A 20,786-nucleotide genomic window follows, 5' to 3' on the forward strand; every position below is an offset into this window, starting at 1 on the left:
TGCAGCATCTACACACACACACACACACACACACACCATCTACTTTGCAAATTCAACGAATATTCTTTCACAGCGTTGAACAGAGAGAAAATTATTTTTATCAATATGTTCAACGAAAGCTCGGGTGGGTCAGAGAGTTGAGGAAGAAAAATGGAAAAGAATATTTTTAATAAATTCCCGCAAGAATTTGTTTCGTCAAACTAGAAATTTGACCTTACGGAGAAGAAAGATTTCTGAATGGATATAGTTGAAAAATCCCGAGGCATGACAATTTTGCACTTCATACACCAGAGATACTGATATTTCGTAATATTTTTCATCGTCATCAACAAACAACAATTTACTACAGATTTCCTTTTTTTAATATCTGAAATAAAAGGAAAAAAGAAAGATAATTTGTAGTAAGTTGTTGTTTTTTTGTTTGTTTGTTTGTTGTTTTTTTTTTCAGATTTTTTGCAGGTACGTAACGACAAAATATTAGGAAAAATAGAAATTTAGGTGAAGAGGGACGAAATTACAATGCAGCGGAATTTTTAAACTCTCCGTTCGTAAATGTATTTTCTACGTACGGTCAATTTCTAGCTTGACGAAATATATTGTTGAAAAATGATGCAAAATACATACATGATATGTAATATACGCGCTTAATCGCTTTAATATTATATTACGTTACGATATTTTATGCAACCCAGGGTGTCGTCAAATTATTATCACCGTTGTGGTGTTATTTTTTTTTTTTTTTCTTTTCTGTAATCGTCCCAACTTCGAAAGTACTAAAGTACTAAAAGTACTGTGAATTTTTTCTGATTTTTTTATTCAAATGCTTAGTTATTTGTTAATATTTAAAAGTGATTTTGAAAACAATCTCCTTTAAAATTCCCCAAAAATTTTCAGCAACTGTATTTTCTGTTCCAAACATTTCAATACCGGACCCATGATGGGCCAATTCCTTTCCCTTTTTTTTTCTATCAGCACTTTAAATTTTTTTGCTCAACTAAAACACCATTCAAACGATCTGAAAATTCTCGAAAATTTTCTCAAAAATTCTATTTTTTTACGTGAAAAATTTTTGTTCACATGTATAATATACGTGAAAAAGCACGGTAGAATAATAATTCTCCTCGCTACCCGTCGTCTTTTTCAGACAATATTCTGTCCTGAAAAAAAACGAAGCAAACGCTGTTTTGCAACATCCGGACAAGAGAGGAATTCTTTTTTCTTTTCTTTTACGTGTTTTTTTTTTTTTTTTTTTGTTTTTACTTCCAAAGAAACGGTTCACTCATTACAGTCGACTTTCCTCGCTCTTCGTGCATTTTTAAATATTCGTACATGCAACCTGAACGTATTTTTCTTCTACATCGCGAAACAAAAGAAGGAGAGGAGAACATCCGTGAGAAAAAAAGACAACAACGAAAGAGGAAGAAGTAAAAAATTTAGATGTTTAAGAATTTTTTTCTCAATTCCAAGCACACCGAAAAGTCTCGTTGGAAAATTTTCATTCTCGTTTTCCTCACTTGTAATTATAAAATATGCGTAACGAGGTGTAAGTAAATAAAGAGCTGCTCAATATTGCTGAATTTTTGGTCGATTTGGTTCAATGTACTGTAATATGGAAAAATCCTAAGCTTGGATATTTTATAATAATCCCCCCCCCCCATTGTTGGTTTTTTTTATCCCTTTGAAATATTTGTACGATTTTATCGTACGTAGGTATATGAATTTCTTTTTCCTTTTTTTTTTATCTTTTTTTATTGTTGTTGGTTTTACCATCATGTCGACTCGCCTGCATTTTTTGTAACAAAAAAAAAAAAAAAAAAAATGTTAAACCTGATATATCGAGCGTGGAGTGTAAATTTTCACGTATTAAAATCGATCCCATCTGGTGTTGTACGATTGCAATACGAGGAACGGTATTTAACTGAAGTGTTTTTTTTTCTCTCTCACGCGTTTAATCGCCCCGTGTATTACACCCTTCGTTAAACAAATTGAAAGGGGTTGATATTTATTTATACACCTATATGCATGTACATTATACATATGGACGTATTATATATATATTGGAGAATTTAAAGAGGGTCTGTGTTATGGGACGTGAAGGTAAAAATTCCGAGAGATCGAAAAGTCGACTGGTTTAGAAACCGAAATTTTTGAGACACGAATTTTGAAACAACGAATGATCAGGCTACAGAAATTCGGAGTTTTGACAAATCACATTGTTTTCCCGAAAGTTCATTCAACCGAACGCTCTTTTGCACGAAAAATTATTTTCAGAACAGTCGGCGTTTCGAATGAACAAATCACAGAATGTGAAGATATGGAAGAATCAAAGTTACGAAATTCAAAATTGGGATCGGCTGACATATCTTTCTAAGAACGCAAAGAATAGACAAAATATTTTCGATAATATTTAAACGGTCGTTATTGATAAATTCGGATTCGAAAATTTTCAAAAAAGGCTCTAGTCTGAAATTTGAAAAGTCGACTTTTTGACTCTTCGTTATTTTCGCAATTCAATATTTTGCTTTCCGTAAATCTTTCCCATTCTCAAAACAGAAGAATAAATAAATAAACAACGTCGGTATAAATTTGATTATACATTTTTGGGTTCTAAATTTCTTACACTCGGGATTTCGTCACGTCTAACTTTTTGGTTTTTCGCATTTCTTTTTTTTTTTTTCTCCACTCATCACACCCGTATATGTATATATATTTATAACACTTTATATATGTGTATATCGGTGTGTTGAGGTAAAATATTTAGGTTCGATACCGGGGATAAAATGACCGAGAATTGAATCGAACAAGCCGAAAACCTAAAGCAATATTGTCTCTGATATTTTCAGGGTGAACCTCACAGGCCTGAAACAACCCGGCACATCCTGTTCGGAGGATCCCAAGGACCCGAATGATCCCAAGGAGCAAAGGACGTCGGGCTCCAGGCTGTTTTTTCAAATTAAACGTCACCGCGGCTCAGTTTATAATCCGAAAATCATTGCCTCGCGTATTTTTTACTCCAACGGCGTCGCCGAGAGTCGAAAATATTCGGTTCAAACTTCTCGATTAATTTCAGACGATAATATATCGTCAAGAAAAAAATGCCGCTGGTATTTACGATTTTCCAAAACGAAATTCGCGCGTCCGGATATTTCAGCAGTTCGTTTAATACGCGTCGTTTACTTTCGTGACTAAATCGAATTATAAAGGAGTATAAATATTTAATTATCTCGTAAGATGTAAATAAAAAAGATAACGCAGATACGGTGGGTGCTTTTAATTTTTCATTATGGAAGAAATCGAATCGGTAAATTTATTTTAAAGGAAAAAAAAAAAAAAAATTCGATTCTTGTATCGCGCAAGAATTTTGTGGGGATTTTTAACGATTCGAGGAAACTGGATTTTCGCGAGTGCGGAAAGTTTACGGACGAAATCGTCGACGGTGGTGTGAGAAGATTGAATTGATTCGTCGATGGCGACGTGATTACAACAGGAAAAAAACCCGAGGTAAGTTTATCGATGTATTAAAAAAAAAAGACATTTTTACTCTACAATCTTGGTTGGATTCGCAATTTGTATCGATTTCGCCACGATTTAGTTCACGGTTTAAAAACTACTAAACTTAAGGTCATGTGATACTCCTACCTTTACCGACCGAGCAAACTCAACCTTTTTTTCTTCGTATATTAAAGAAACAAACGAACGGAAAGGGTTCAAATTTTGACGGTAATATGAGTAAGTTTCCTGAATTCCGCCAAAAAACAAAAAAAAAGAAATAAAATAAATGTACCGTCGAAGATAAAAAGGTGAGATTACTCGGTCGGTAAAGGTAGGAGTACCGCGTTACCTTAATTTATAAATTTACTTCTGTTTTATGAAAATAATTTTTTCCTATCGTGAAAGAAGTATATATATTCTTTGAAAAATTGTAATTTAAAAACACAATTCAGCAAGAAAAACACAATCCACTGTTCAAATTTTCTTATTATTATTTCTTTTTCTTCATTTTGAATACCGGAATCGTGTACTTACAATTATTCAATTTTTACACTTTACCACTTATCTTATAGTTTCCTTATCGATTATGAACAAAACGCCTGATACAATTTTTTAATAACTTTAAAACCTACGTTTTTTTTTATAATATCGCATGAACTTATCATTCACAATTTTTAACCACTGGCTACGAAATTTTTTGTATCCATTGAAATATACTCACCAGGGACAAATCGTCTCAGTTATTATTTGAGGGATTGAAAATCGTCTGAATTTCATCATTTCAATCACAATGAAAAAATTAGATGTATGAAACTGATTTTACGCGATAGAAAAAATTCACGGTGTTTTCGTATAAGCATAAAACTAGTGCAACGGGACAAGATATTATACAAAGTTTCAAACCGAGACTGGCGAGTTTAATTAAACGTTGTTCAAATTAAAATTTAGGTCTAATTTTTAATTGTTAATCAGTTCTAAAAATTAACGTAGTACGTACACAACGTTTCATGTGTAATTAGAATTTTTCTCGCACAGAATTAATTACGAAATCATTTCAATTACATTCTCAAATTTTCAATTAACCTTCGGTTTAATACTTCTGGTGAATAATTCCTTCTTCAATTAGACGCGAAGATTTTAATCTTCCACTATATTTAAACCGGCATTAAGGAGTGCCGAATTGATACTTCGACTTTCAGAGCAATAATTCAGATTACCAGAAAAATTTATTAAATTCTTACCTCACAGTTCGTATGTAAAAAAAAAATATTTTCAACTGAATAATTATTCACCGTATCTTAAATGAACTTCCTTCGCATAATTTTTTACCCTGCGTAAAATATTTCTCCTCTCTATGTAAAAATATGATCCTGAAATTCAGAATATTTTACCTTGCTGAACGATTTTTCTTTCCACACATTGAATAAAATTCGTATATTGTGAACGGTCAATTTTCTTTGACTAAATAAAATCTGACTCGTCGCTAAAAAGTGGAAATCAATATTATAATGTTTTTTTTGTTCCTGCTCATATATGCTTATATAAATTGACTTCCTAATTATTGACGCCGATGAAAAATGTTCATCGTACACGTGCAAGTGAAGTTAATTATATTTGTGCAAATCGCTGTGCGAAACGCTTCAAGAGTTTTTTTTTTTTTTTTTTTGCACTTGAGAAAGAAACAAGCGACATAGGTAAAAAAATAAAAAAAAATCACATACCAATGAACGTCGAATGAACGATGAATTATAAAGCAAGCGGCAATATTTTGTAATCAGTAAATCCAGTGAAATAACGAATATTTGAGTGTATAATTTTTAATTAGGCTATAATAAACTTCATTTACGAAAACGGAACTTCGTAGACGAGGATAAAAAAAAAACATTGTTCGGAAGTTGTAAAATGATTTTAAAATTTCAACCGTAACTGATTACCCGAAATTAAGCTTTGTTTGCGATTAGATTTATTTTCGACATTGTTGCTTCTATTTATCCATAAAACGTTGTTTTTTTTTTTTTTTTTCTTTTCTTCTTGTTTCTGCTCGTCTCAAGCGTCCTTCATGGCCAATTTTTTTTTATCTCGTATTTATTGGTATTTAAAATACTTGAAACTACTTTTTACCGTTCGTTGATTACTTTATTTTTATATCGTGATAATATACGGTATAAGACACGACGATAAGGAAAAAATTTCAAGGAATCGTGCAAAAAAAGTCTGTTGTAACAAATAGGATTGAAATCCCTAATTCTAACTTCGTTTTTGACCTCAGTTTAAAAATTCTTTCGTGAATTAACAAGATTTTGTGTATGTAAATAAATTAATTTTAATCAAACTTTTGTTTTATATAAGTATACAAATTTTTTTTTTCATCTCCTCCGATTTATGATAAGATAAAAATCGGAAAAAATGAACCGCGATAAAGACGAAAACAAAATTAAAGTTGAATAATAATAACAATGCCCAAAAGTTATCGATAAATTGTTGAAATAAAACATTGTTTGACCAATTTTTACGGAATGTTTTTTTTTGTCATGCGAAACGAATCCGTCAATTTTTCGGAACACTCGTGAGTTTTTAAAGAATTTTCTTATTATTTTGAAAAATTTAATTTTTGAAAAAGGGAGGAAAAATCGTGAATTTCGGATACGTTTTTGAAAAAACATTTTACATTACAATTAAGAAGTTTCCGGGACATTGACCGACTAGTTTTGTAAATACAGCCTTTGCAAATTTTTTGGAAAACGAAAATATCAAAAATAATGAGAAAATTCTTTCGAAATTCGTCTGCGTTCAGAAAAATTAACGAATTCATTTCGCACGGCAGTAAAAAAAACATTCCCTGAAAATTTGTTGAACAATGTTTTGTTTAAACAATTTATCGATAACTTTTGGGCATCGTTATTATTCAAATTTAATTTTCTTATCGTCTTTATTGCGGTTCATTTTTTTCCGACTCTTATCTCATCATAAAGTATTCAATATTGTTCGCGATGCTCACATTTGGTTGAAAATATCCTTAATTTAAAATAGCGTATGAAACTGTTTTTTTTTTTCTTCTAATTTTCATCACCTTCGTTGATATAAAAAAAATTATATTTAGTTTAGGTCGCGAATCACTTTTCCCGATATCAACGAATGTTTACGTTTTCGAAATTCTATAACCCGAATAACAAGTTTTCAGAAAAATGTTTTGAGAAACAAAGAAAGTTTCAACAGTTATACCGTAATTAAAAATAATAGTAAAAGATACTATCAGATTTTCTCCAGTCATAAGTTAAAAAAAATTCAATTTCATTTAATTTTCATAGCTTGCAGAAATTTCTCTCGATCAAATTAATAATTACATAAACGTAGTACAGAGAGTTTGAATACAGCCGGGCATCGCGAAAATCCAATCAACTTCCAATCCGCGAAATGCTGGCTTGATGCTCATCCCGAAATCAGGAAATCCGAAACGCGTTCGCTTGTCGAACCATGAGGCCGCGTTTCCGGGAAACTGGGGAACCGATTTTCAGTCAGGCATGTCTAACCGAGCCTCAATTAACCGAAGGAGGTCTTCTTACAGCTGCCGAGACTGTTTTCGACCCATGATTGAAAACCGGTGCCTTAAGTTTCGATCGTTAATGCTTCAAGCTGACGCACCGGTATTACCGAGTTCTAACGAACAAGGTCTCCAGTAATTAACGAACAACATCGCGCTGGTCTCTGTACCGGGACAATATCTTGAGACTTGAAAATCAACCGCGCATGCGCGAGTTTTATCGGCTTTTCGCGCAGGCTGGCCAACCCGAGTTTTCAGCTGTCAAACTGTTTCTGTCGGCGATGCAGTTGATGCGAATTTTCGAGGTTAGAATCACAAATAATTGAGGTAGCGACTCGGAAAGGTTCGGGAAGCGTTTTGTTGTCGGGTCGGAAAGTTGATTCTTCAAAGAACGGCCGGAATTCGATGCTTATGCTCTTTGAAAATTCAAACGTACACATTTTTCGTACGTTGGCCGGCCTGCGTCGCGGGCAAGAATATCGCTGCGGGAAGATTTCGCCGACCAATGAGATTGGATTATTTGGCGCATGCGCGGTTGATTTTCAAGTTTCAAGAGAATGGTCCGGTATAATTGCTATTCAAAATTATTCGGCATTGATGACGATCCGAGCATTTCTATTTTACAGTTATCGATCAATTTAAAAGAATTTGTTTGTTTATCGATTTTTTTGAAAAAGTATCGCGAAAGCTGGTCTAAATACATTGAACTATAAACACATCTTTATTTTAACTTGCACATCATCGTATACAGAAATCACATTATTATGTTTCTCGTGTTTTCATTAAGTCACATTTTTAAACCGACTATGCGAAATAGGAAATTCCATGCGAATACCCGACTAACGTTCTGATTTTGTTTTTTTGATTTTGTGAAAAATTTTCTGTAATTGTCCCAACTCTGAAACAGCACCCTGAATTATTTCAGATTTTTATATTCATCTGTTCAATTATTTAAATAAATTTCGAAAAGGATGTTTTTTAAAATTCTTTGAAAATTCTCTGAAACTGTATTTTCTATTCCTACCATTTCGAGACCGGGTGGATTTTCCTTCCATATTTTCTTTCAGCACATTCAATTTTTTTGCAAAAACTAAAACATTGTTTGAACGGTCTGAAAATTCTTGAAATATTCTAAAAAATTCTATCTTTTACATAGAACATTTGTAGACGGGTTCCATAATGGTACCGATTTCTGTCTATTTTGTGGACGCATTGAAATTTTTTCAACAAATTAATTACAAAAACAAACGACCAACTGACAAAAATTAACCAGTCGAATAAAAATCTTAAAAAAAATTCAGGGTACTGTTTCAGAGTTGGGACAAAATCTTGAATAAAGTAAAAAATGGCGAGAGTCAGACGTTGGTTAATTTCGCATGGGATTCCCCATACATATACAATATACGTACGTATAAATTTCCGTAAATTTTTTCGTTTTTGAGACAAAAAATAAACGTTTAGAAAAAAAAAAAAAAAAAATTCCAACGTGTAACGTATCGTACGTAATGTGTATAAAACTAATGGATGCAATACAGACAAAAATAAGCAAACAACACACGTTACCGATGTCGATATAATCCGAAGGTGCAGACACGCCGTTCGATATACGTATTCGAATGTCATATTTTCAAAGGATATATCGAGCAGCTTCTTTTTCTCGTTACGAGATGATATGAGAATAAATAAACTTTTACATACCGTCCGTGTATTTATAAATCGCCTGCACATATTTATCTACGTATATATATATACATATCTATGTACGTATCTATGTACTAATAATGGAAGAACCGCTTGAATGACGTCCGGATTTTCTGCAGTGGTGAACGGAAGTTCGGCGAACGCTGATCGCCGTGTAAGAAATCGTTGCTGAGATGGGCACAACAATAAACGTAATAATTCCGCCATGGTACTCGATGCACCGGATGTCCGGGTAGGCAAATCTTCGCATGGCGGGGACCAGCGAGACTTACAACGTCACGTGGCATCCACACTTGTCTGCATCTACACCTGCAAACGAAGTCCACGAACAATTTTTCCGTGACTTTCCCGGCAAGGATTCACCCTACACTACCCTACAGGTGAGAATCCCTCGTCGAACTGTCGAATTTTAATTGCAAAAAAACTACATTTCACTCTATACGGTGTTTTTGAAGGGTTTTTTTTTTTTTTTTTTTTTCCCATCACAATCGATCATATCAGTGATTTTTTTTACAATCCGACGTTACGCACGAAATCGTGATTTCAATATTCAAGGTACCGATTAGCCAATTTTGTAAAAATTGTGGCAAATCTCAGAACTCGATATAAAAGAATGACAAATAAAAAAAAAAAAAAAACTGTCGCGAGCAAGTAGAAATAATTCTTTACGATACGAATTATTGGATATAAATTTATTATTATTATCATGCGGTTTTCGTTTCAAAATTTTATAGTATCGTTTTAGATGAGATCTCTGCGTATTGGAATATTATTTTCGAACTCTTCCGCAAATAGTTGATCGTGCTTTGATCCGAGATTTGAATTTGACATGATTTCGAGTTGGGAATTTTGTTAGAAACTGATTTACTTTGCAATACATTATTCAATATTAACCTGATACTCCATTTGATTTTGGTTTCGTTGATTTTTCTTTCTTTTTTTTTCTATTCGTTGCAATATCGTTGAATCTTTTTTTTATTTTCTGCGAGAACTCTTCACACGAGCTTTTTAGTATCGTCGATTTATACGTAATCGAAAATTCGAATTGGGGATCAAAGTACAAAACGGCGGATGGAAATTTACGAGAATAAGCCATTTAAATAAAAATTTGAATTCACTGGATCTGAACTGAAATTTACAAAATTCAAAATTGTGGACCCAATACCGCAACATTAAGTGATCCACCATTTTGAATTTTGTAAATCTGAGTTCAGATTCTCTTAATCAGCGATCTCGAAAACCCTCGAGTACCGAGTTTTATCAAACTCGAATAATTTTTTTGAATTTTGGTCAGCCATATTGGATCCATAATTTTGAATTTTGAAATTTTGATTTCCAATTTTTAATCAGCGACTTGAACGACTCCCCTATACTAAATTTTAATTCAATGTAGACCTGAAAGGGTTAAATAGGAAAATCCAACTTGTTGGGGGCACGGATACGAGTTGAGGTAAAAAAAAAAGGGAAAAAAAATGGGGGAAATTGTTTTTGAATTATTTGCTGTTCCAAAATGACCATTTTACGGACCACCCTAACAAGCGTATTAACAATAACGCGATACATGCATAATATATACGTATAAATACGTAAAGAGACTGAACAACCATACGATAAAAACAGAATAGCGTGTTATTATGTTTCAGGCGATAGTGCTCGCCCTGGTTCTAGGAAGCATAATCATCGGCACAGTGATAGGAAATATTCTAGTCTGCGTGGCGGTGTTTCTAGTTAAGAAACTCCGTCGGCCCTGCAATTACCTTTTGGTCAGCCTGGCTGTGAGCGACATTTGCGTGGCCTTACTCGTGATGCCGATGGCATTGCTGTACGAAATACTTGGAAGCTGGCCCTTCAACTCGACGATATGTGATCTCTGGGTCAGCTTCGACGTCCTCAGCTGCGCCGCGAGCATATTGAACCTTTGCGTCATATCCGTAGACAGGTGAGAGAGACACGTCGGTAAGAATCCCGAAGGTTACTAAAATTTCAAAACCATAAGTACGATTCAATTTGGCACTGGGATCAAATGAACCACGCAAACATAACCCGTGAGATAAATAACCTGGAAAAACGTGAACTGCGACAAGAATTGTACACGCAATCATAACCCGTGACGAAAATAACCCACACAAAAATAACCCATGACCGAAAATAACTCGTGACCAAAAGTAACCCGTTTAAAAATAACTCACGAGAACACAGCCCGTGACCAAAAATAACCCAAGGCAAAAATAACTCATGACCAAAAATAACTTACGACAAAGATAACCCACAAAAAAATGAATCAAAAAAAAAAAAACAAAAAAAAACATAACCTATGACAAAAATGACCCAAAAAATATAACGCATGACCGAAAATAATTCGTATAAAAATAACCCATGACCGAAAATAGCCCGTTGAAAAATGACCCACAAATGCTTAACTTGCTTAACTTAACAAATGCTTTTTGCCTTAAATGCTTTAAGGCAAAAATAACTCATGACCAAAAATAACTTACGACGAAGATAACCGGTACAAAAATAACTGAAAAGAAACATAACTCGTGATAAAAATGATCCACAAAACATAACGCATGACCAAAAATAACTCACACAAAAATAATCCATAACCAAAAATAACCCGCATAAAATAACACATGCGAAGTTTAATTTGATTCAATACGATTTGATTTCTCGTCAATACCTCGGCATAGATTATTCTTTGCTTGGATTACTGTTGTTGGTGTTATTTTTACGCTGACGATGAAAAAAAAAAAAACCAGAGCCTCGAAGCGTTCGCGGTGAATGTTTCTTGAAAATTGGGCGATATCCGACTTTATTTTGTTATTGTGTACTTGAACAGTTCATGAAAAAGTTATTACGTCGTATTTTTCTTCCTTCAATTGCACAACAATTATTGTTTATATTAGTTAGGGAAAAGTAAGAAAGTAGAGAAAGGATAAAGCTTTCCTAAGTGTGAAAAAGGAATATTCTAGTAACAATATTATTATTATTAAAGTATTTCTCATCACCATATTTTTATTTTCTGTATCGCGAATGCTTCCTAATTTCTGCATCCAATGCATTATGGTGGAAAGTTTCTGAGAATTCGGTGCTCTGAAAAATTTCATTTTTTCATCATATGGAAAATGAAAAAAAAAAAAAAAAACGACTTCACTATTGCCCTTATTTCTCCGAACACCGTCACATTTCGATTGAAATCATGATTTTTTTTTTTTCTTTATGAGTAAACAGAACATGGCGGTAGAAAAGAAAAAGAAAAACAACCGCGGGCGAAACATCGGTGAAATATTTTTCCAACAGTTATTTACATTTATTTTTTTTTCAATTTGTATTTCTTTTTTTTTTTTTTACTACTCTTTTCCCCAACGATGACAAACAACTCAAAACAGTGAACGAACAATTAACGAATTTGTTGTAAATACTCAACGATGTTACAAATATACATGATGTACATATATCGCGCTAAATTCTGAAAGCTGGGAAAAAATCGAGGACGCGATATAAATTATGAGAGTAAAAATTCCACCCACTACACATCTACTCGGATCGAATTTAGTTGTACCGGAATGACAAATTGGCCATCGGTAAAATTTCTCGTAGAAAGTTTTGTTTCGTCGATTCATTTATTTATTTATGTGTTTTTTTTTTTGTTTTTTTTTTTTTTCGTCGGGTTTTTATTCGGACTCGGGATATTCTCGCCATTCGCGAGGGTGAGAGTTCGGAACTTCGTTTGCAGCTGGTTTGTGTAAATTGTGAGACGAGTTCGCGAATCGATGATTGAGGCGTGCGAAATTAAAAGGTGAAATGAAATGAAATAAAACAGAGAACGAAACAAATCAAAATAAAAAAAAATAAAAAAAAAAAGAAACAATCCACCGTTATATCAGACGGTATGCACGTATTAATCAATCAGATTGTCCTGTCATTTTTCAGTATAACGAGTCAACGAAATTGCGTGGGCTTAACACGTTTGGTTATTTGACGTTTGAGATTTTTTTTCGGTCCATATTTCCCCCCCCTCCCCCCCTCGATGTAATTGAATACAATATTATATATTTTTTTGGTAAAATTGATTATTAACGTCAGAGAAACGAGGATTGTCTAATCTGCTAGGAATTATCAGCTGTAAAACAAATCTTCGAACTAAGGGTGAAACGATATTAATCGATTAATTGAAGTCGCCGGTTGATCGGTTTGGATGAATGGATGAAAGATAAATTAAAGGGATCGGTTCACCGATCGAACGAATAAGATGATCGGTTGAAAGGGTCGATTGATCGATCAATCGTGAGTTTTGATCAAATCATTTTTACGAGTTAATTCAACTATCGGAAAAGCGGCAAATCGGAGAAATGATTTATGGGGAAAAATGATGTATCGGAAAAACTATCGACGAGCAAGAATTATGAAGTGGATAAACTGTTTAGTGGAAAAACGTTCAGCCGGATGAACTATTGGCGAGAAAATTACGAACTGGAAAAACTGTCGAGTGGAAAAATGATGAACCGGAAAAACTATTAATGGGCAAGAATTATTAATTTGGAATAAGCGTTAATCGGAAAAACTATCGAGTGAAAAAAATGATGAACCGGAAAAACTGTCGGTGGGAAAAATTGCGAATCGGAAAAACTGTCGAACAAAACTACTCACCGGAAAAACGATTTATCGGGGAAAATTGTGAATCGGGAAAACGATGAATCGGAAAATCCATGAACCGGGAAAACGAAGAATCGGAAGAATGATAAATCAGAACTAAACGATAACGAGAAAAACGACGGATCGGAAAAATGATTAATTGGAAAATCGACGAATCGGGTAACAACTATTCGGAAAACGAACGATCCAAAAATTACAAAAAACAGTTGATCCAAGCCTACGTTTAATCGATTAATCGCAATTCTCTGAGTTGAAATTTTCCTTTGTCTATTTTGTTTACCAACATTATTTTATGGCTGAAAAAAAAATACACACACACACACACACACACATACATACACAAACAATACATGGTTAAATTCATGGAGTACGATGTCAAAAATAAAAAAAAATATATACGTTACAATACGAAACTAATCTTTCAATTTCACCACTCGCAATCACCGTCACGATGAAAAACGATCGACCAAAAAGAAACTACATGTTTGTCGTTTTCAGGTTTATCCCATTCGTTCGAATCACCACGCATTGCGATATAAAAATTTTGTATACACGATTATTGTTTTTTCAATTTTCCAAGTTAAATTTATCCAACCGGCGTCACTTTTACGCAGCGTGATGTTGATCTTGGACAGAAATCGTGATATGTAATTCGAACAGCTAATAATATAATACACATCCATACATACATAACCAGCCACGGGAATAGAAAATTATTTTCGTCAATCGCTAATGGTTTTGAAAAAATTTTGTTTCCGGTATCGATCATCGTCGAAATGTTTATTTAGTAAATTTCAAACCAATCAAAATCACAGCGATATCGAAACGCCTTCGCTAATTCGGGGGTCTCGTTTTATTTCAATGCCGTTTCGTCGTCAGGTACAACGCCATTACAAAACCGCTCGAGTACGGCGTTAAGAGGACGCCGAAGAGGATGGTGTTGTGGGTCAGTTTCGTATGGCTCGGAGCTGCCTGCATCAGCTTGCCGCCTCTCCTGATCATGGGAAACGAGCATACTCATTCGAAAACCGGAGCCAAGCAGTGCGCCGTCTGTCAGAACTTCTTTTATCAGATATACGCGACCCTGGCCAGCTTCTACATACCGCTGATCGTCATGATTGTCGTGAGTATTGAGACCAATTTCACGAATGATGATTGCTTGTTTTATTGATTGATTTTTTTTTCCCCATGAAAAAAGGAACCTTAGCTAGCGTGTATGTCGAAAAAAGTGAAGTGGTGCAAGTGAAAAAATGATTTTGCGTTGCAATTACCAAAAAAGGATCGACGATAGCGGAAAATTCCAACAATGTTCAAACAGTTCTTTTTTTAACGTTACCTCTTTTACTCAATTTTTCTAGTTACCGTAACAAATGAAATTTTTCCAAGCGAACGAATAGAAAATCCGTTGCAATGACTGTGCAGAAAATTTGAACTAGGAAATCGGGGAAATCGGAAAATTCTCGGAGAATTTTCGTGCTTTGAATAACTCGGCAAAAATTCTTCAAGTCTTTGTGAAACTTTTGGAAAAATTGAAAAGATATTTTCGTTCTATTTGTCGAAATTATTTCAGATTTGTTAATAATGATTGACGAGAAATTAAATATTCATTCGTTTGAGATCGAACGAATAATTTTTTTCATTTTCACATTGACATAGTATCTTCTTATTTTCATTGTACCGTTCTCCAGAAGTTACCTCGAACGATAATTTACACGACGCTTTCTAAAGCACGATAGTAAATGTTACTGTTGAAAAAGTTCCTTCTACCCGAAATTTTGTTGCAAAATTGAACTTGGCAATTGTTTTAGAGAAACAAAAACGCCTTTTTTTCTTACCTTCAAATAAATTCGAACGTGTTTGCAGTCTACGAAATGTAGACGGAAACGTTTCGAGTCTTTGCATTTAATTCCTAAAACAAACATGTCCAAGTTTTACGAATTGCGAAAGCTTCAGCTACGAAATCTCATCTCGCAAAAAGCTGCGACACCTTCCCGAGGTTTTTTCGAACGTTAAAAAAAAAGAAAGAAAGAAAGAAAGAAAAAAAGAGTCGAAACAAAGTGACAAACGTACGTTTAAATCCAACATGTCAAAATTATTTCCAAAACGAAATTTTATCATACCATCGAATTGCACTTTTCAATTTTTCAATTGAGCTTCACGGAACCAGCAGATTTCCTTCCACTTGAAATTTTTACAACAAATTTTGGTCTCGTTGATTATTTTAGTAAAAAAATGGAGTTTTTTTTTTTTCTTTTTCGTTCAACTAAATTGAAACCTGCTTGGAGTCTGCAAAAAGCGGACGGAAACTTTCAGTCTTGCACTTAATTTCTGAAATAAACATGCCCAAGTTTTACGAAATGCGATAGCTTCCGCCTCGAAAGCTCAATGTCGGAAAAAGCTGCGACACTTTTTCTGAGTTTTTTTTCGTACTTTCCTGGTTAAAGGTGTACTACAAGATCTTTTGCGCCGCGAGAAAGATTGTGCTGGAAGAGAGACGGGCCCAGAATCACCTGGAGGCACACTGCTACCTGGATATCGAACCGGCTTCTCAACCCACGGCCATAGCTAATCGCCAACTCATCTCCGACGTTCACGCCTCCCAGGGCAGCCCCCCTTGCAAGCAGCACCGAAGCTCCAGCGGGTCGACTACGGTGAGATAATCATTGACCTGCATTACTCTTCGTCTGAAATTCGCTATCACTTGACTCGAACCGCGTGAACTTTTTTGCCTGCCGAGTGCCGCAAGCTTGGCTCAAAAACGGCCAGTTTTAAAGCTCGACTTTCGCGAAAAGGTACGAAAGTTTATCGACGACGTGCGCAGAGAATAGATTTTGTCGAATTTTAGTAATTTGGTGATCAATTATGGCGATGAAAGCTTTTTCTTTTTTTTTTTTTTTTTTTGATTCGAAAATAGGCTCGTATTTGATGGGTGAAAAAATTGATCGTAATTTTATGAATCAGGTTATCAATTGCGAGTGAAATCGTGTTTGGACGGATCAACGAAACAATTTTTGTTTTTTTTTTATACCCTTCGCAATATTTGGAATTTCTTAATAACTTCGAAATTTGTTCCGATCGAAATGATAAGAGGATAGATGGTCATTTCTCGATGTTGTTGAAAGGGAAAACTTCCTTTTTTTCTCCGAAAACAGACAAAACGGTAAGTTATAGATGGAGTGAAGATTAGAAAAGAAGAAGAAGAGTAGATTTAGTTGGGTCGATAGGTTTACCGAGTTTTAGAAGATTTAGGCTTACCGTTATTATCGAAGTTCTTGAACTCGATGATCAGGCGCTTGACTGCTGCTGCAAGAACAACTTTGAACTACCAAATATACATTCTTTTGGAACAATTCCAACGAGTTTAGCTTATACGCTCGAATTAACTCGGATATTTTATTTTAAATACGTCGCGGTTACGAAACTGATGGCTCTTACACTGATGTATTAAACTTATATTTTTACGGTACACGGTTCACCGGCCAGAAGGTAAAAAAGGACAAAAAAAAATAAAAAAAGGAAGAGAAAAAATATTTTCACAACTGTCGATTCTCGAGTGCGAAGACAGATTTTTGCCTCGCTGATGTAAAACTACTATATTTAAAAATTACACCGGCAACTAATATATAATATAACACAGCGTAACGTTTTTTTTTTTTTTTAACTTGTTTCTCAACAAAAAATTTGCGGGCGAAGTATCGTTTCCACATTATATCATCGCTTTTTTCTACTGTATTGATTTCATAATTTTGTCAGGCGTGAGAAAAAATACAATGAAGGAATAGAAAAGGTTGTAAAAAAAAAAAAAGTATTGCAAGCATCTTTGTGCATTTTTTAAAAATAATTTCAAGGATTTCAATGTGTTGGTTCGGATAGTTTTTCGCGTGTTTTATTAATTGTTCGTTGAATTGCGAGGTTAAAAAAATTAAACCGTCAATCAACGGAATCAATTAAGCCGTTGTTAATTTATACAGTTTGTTTAGATACTTTTTCTCGAAAGTTGAGCCGTTAGCCTTCCGAGAATTATGTACGTTCTTCCTTGTTTCAAAATTAAACAGACGCCACTAAATGCAAACATGAAAAGTGCACTGAAAAAAAAAAAAAAAAAATGTTCAAGGCCAAGATAATATTTATTCCAGTACTTTGAACCGGATAATTTATTGATTCTATAAAAAAAAAAAGAAAAAATCAACAAAATTAATCTTTATAATAAACATAATTCCATATCAAATAAATTTTTTTGTTTCAATATAAGTAAATAATCGTTTGAAACAATTGAAAGTCTGCTAAGGATTATTATTTTATTAAATATTTTCTTGGAATTATTATTTGAAAATTCATATTCATTCAATGTTCGAAAATCGCGTTGTTGAAAACGATAATATTCCGTAAATTTACAGAAAGAAAAACGTCGTCCATCAGATCAACAGCAGTTGAATTTTCTTCTTCGCCTTTTTCGAGTTTCATTCCTGCAGACAATTTGAATGCTTTAAAGTGTACGCGAAGAATGATTTCTTTAATCAAGTCTTAGGAAAAATCACGAGTTCTCGTTTTTTCACACTAAATTTGTGCGATTGCTCCTCGAGACCATTAGGCTGATTGTTAGATTACGGAAACACAGAGTTTCAACTTACTGCTCGAAGCATGCACCGTCTGGAATCGAATTGAATGAATTCTCGTGATTGATACTCAACTGCGTTACACGCAGAATAATCTTAATGAATTATTGTATTTACGACGCCGATTCGAATCAAAGCTATGCATATGGATCTGAAATCAGGTTTCAGAAATTCAAGATAGTGGATCGAATACGGCGAGCGAAAATTTCAAATTTGATCGATACCGGTCAAAAAACTCTATCCAGGTATTTTCGGGATCGCTGATTGGATTCGCCATACTGGATTTTTTAAATCTGATTTCAGACACGAGTTTTTTCTCCGGAATCGATTGAATTTGAAGTTTTTGTCCCCCATATTAGATCCGCCATCTTGAATTTTTAAAACCCGATTTCAGATTTGTAATCAATGACCCCAAAAACTTATGATTTATGTAAAACGTGTTCAAGTGTAGAGTAGTAACTTTCTCGGAAATGAATTAATCCTTCAATTTTTACGATTTTTTTCGATCAATTTGTTTCTAACAATAATAATTTACATTATACCGTAATAATTATTTTTGAGTATTGAAAAATTGTTAGCATGCCATCAGAAATAGGAAAAAACCGCCAAGTAATGTGTTGAAAATTTCTTTAAACATACGAAAAATGGATATCAGGATACTTAAACTGAGAGAAATTTTTAATTCCGGTTACCGCTTAGTACTTGGCTAGAAAAAATGTTTACGCGTGCCTCGTTTTTCGCAATTCCAACAATATTCAAACAGTTTTTTTCAACGATACCTGTTTTACTCAATTTTTCTAGTTACCGTAACGAATGAAACTTTTAAAGGGGTTATTAAACCGTTATTGGAACGAAACCGATTACCCAAAAATTTTCAAAATAATCACGCCTGTTTATTAAATTAAGTTTTTGTCAGTGTTGGCATCGGTAATAATGATGATAGACTCGGAGGAATCCTTGAATCGTGACAACGTCACCGTGTCTGCGACGACGTGATTAATTGTCCGGACGTTGTATAAAATTATTCGTTTACCGAGCTCTCCGTTACATGGAAGTATCAAACGTTCACATGCACGTTTTCTACAACCACTCGAAGCGAATGCAAATAATTACGGCTGTAGGTAGCCGACTACTCACTAATTCAAGATCAACATTTGAACAAGAATAATTACACTAGGAGGTATAAATTGTACGAGTCAGGCGGCTTGCATCTGCAATGCAAACAACGTCCGCTTATCCGCTTTTCGGACATCGATTAATTAGCATATCTTCTTCATCGCGTATGCTTGTCTTCGTTCACGTTCCCGCTGATTACCGATCGCTAATTGTCGGCTGGTGAAAATTACAGGGCTCTTATTTTATTTATTCTCCACTTCGTGACGTTTCAACTTCTGCTAAAGTAATTCTTGTGATGCATATGGTGCGTTTCGTGCCAACTCATCGAATTGTTGACCGTAACATTTTTCAAATTCATCAAGAATTTTTACCGTGTGCTTTAGTTCGATCCCTGAAAACCTACCGTAAATTTTTCCATTTTCACACGATCGTTCATCTTTAAATTTTGAATTTTTCAAAACCCATTCTAAAAACACAAAAATCTATATTTCTGAACTAAGAAAATAAAAAACATTTTCAGGCAAGGTTGAGACTGGAAATGCTTCAGCGAGATTTTTGTGTGTAAAAAATTTTTAACCTTCGTACTAAAAAAAAAAAAAAAAAAAAGAACGGCAATGAGAAAAGAAAATTCCATCGTAGAAGCGATTTGATGTAAAAACAATGGATCGAAAATCGAGGTCGTTGAAAATTTTACGAGAGTTGTAAAAATGTGAAAAACAAAACTGGTTGCGTATGAAAAGACTAAGCGGTTTCTTGGAGGTGCGGAAATTGAAATTTAAAGAATGAGATCAATTAAAATTCACCGCTTATGAAAATCTCTCGGTTCGTTGGACTGTAAAAGAAAAAAGATCACCGCCTGCCGAAATCGCAGACTGAACGCGCGAGAAAATTACAAGGGCCTGAATCACCTCGAAATACGTTTAAAAAACAGAAAGAAGGAAGTAATAAAGAAAAAAGAAAATGGTTAAAAAATGAATAAAAGAAACTGCGAATACATCGAAAAACTTGGTTCTTTTTTTTTTTTTTTTCTTCAACTTTATCGCGATCGTAAAGCGAAGGTAAGATTTTTCAGGTGCGACTGACAGCAAAGAAAGAGCGAAGCCGTTGCTGCTTTTGAGAGAATAATAATATAACAACAAACGACGGAAATAAAAGTGAAGACCGCGATGGAGGGAAGAATAAAAAAAAAAAAAAAAAATAAAAACAATGATAATGATAAAAAATAAAAGAACGAAGAAGTAAGGAAATAAGGAAAGGAAAAATAAAATAAAAAAAATAATGACAAAATAAATTCCCCTCATTTCGGGCAGGGGGGGGATTAGAATGAATGAGTAGAAACTCGAGACGAACTTCAATCCCATTGCGACGAAAACCGCGCAATACCTTCGAAAGTTTTTCTCCTCAATATTTTTATTTTTATACACAGGCGCCTTTCCTCGCTCGTTTCTTTATTATAATGGTATCATTAAAAAGCTCACTCCATGCGTACAAAGAGCATTATTCTTTCACGAGCCGTGATCGTTTTCAGTTTCAAGTTATTTATTGTTCGACGGTGTAACAGTCGAGATTCAAACAACTTTCGAAGCCGATCCCGTATTCATTTTTATATTCGTATCATAATCTTATCCCGTCCCATCGCATAAAAATTATTCTTCTTTGTTCTT

The 20,786-nt window shown here is 34.2% G+C and overlaps 1 protein-coding gene across 4 annotated transcripts in view; it reads left to right on the forward strand.

Annotated features, from left to right (window-relative positions):
- LOC107220836 (5-hydroxytryptamine receptor 1) overlaps window positions 1-20,786 on the forward strand; it is a 97,336-nt gene that overhangs the window by 40,052 nt on the left and 36,498 nt on the right. For 3 of the 4 annotated variants that reach the window (XM_046745027.1, XM_046745028.1, XM_046745026.1), the window contains 5 exons: window positions 2,844-3,501; window positions 8,854-9,114; window positions 10,360-10,673; window positions 14,270-14,513; window positions 15,835-16,041. In XM_046745027.1, coding sequence (XP_046600983.1) covers window positions 8,983-9,114; window positions 10,360-10,673; window positions 14,270-14,513; window positions 15,835-16,041 — 897 coding nt within the window. In that variant the 5' untranslated portion in view covers window positions 2,844-3,501; window positions 8,854-8,982. The remainder of the gene's footprint in view (window positions 1-2,843; window positions 3,502-8,853; window positions 9,115-10,359; window positions 10,674-14,269; window positions 14,514-15,834; window positions 16,042-20,786) is intronic. The other variant, XM_015659595.2, reaches the window with a different exon arrangement.

This window comes from Neodiprion lecontei, chromosome 7 (assembly GCF_021901455.1).
Source record: "Neodiprion lecontei isolate iyNeoLeco1 chromosome 7, iyNeoLeco1.1, whole genome shotgun sequence".
In the NCBI taxonomy this organism is placed as follows: domain Eukaryota; kingdom Metazoa; phylum Arthropoda; class Insecta; order Hymenoptera; family Diprionidae; genus Neodiprion; species Neodiprion lecontei.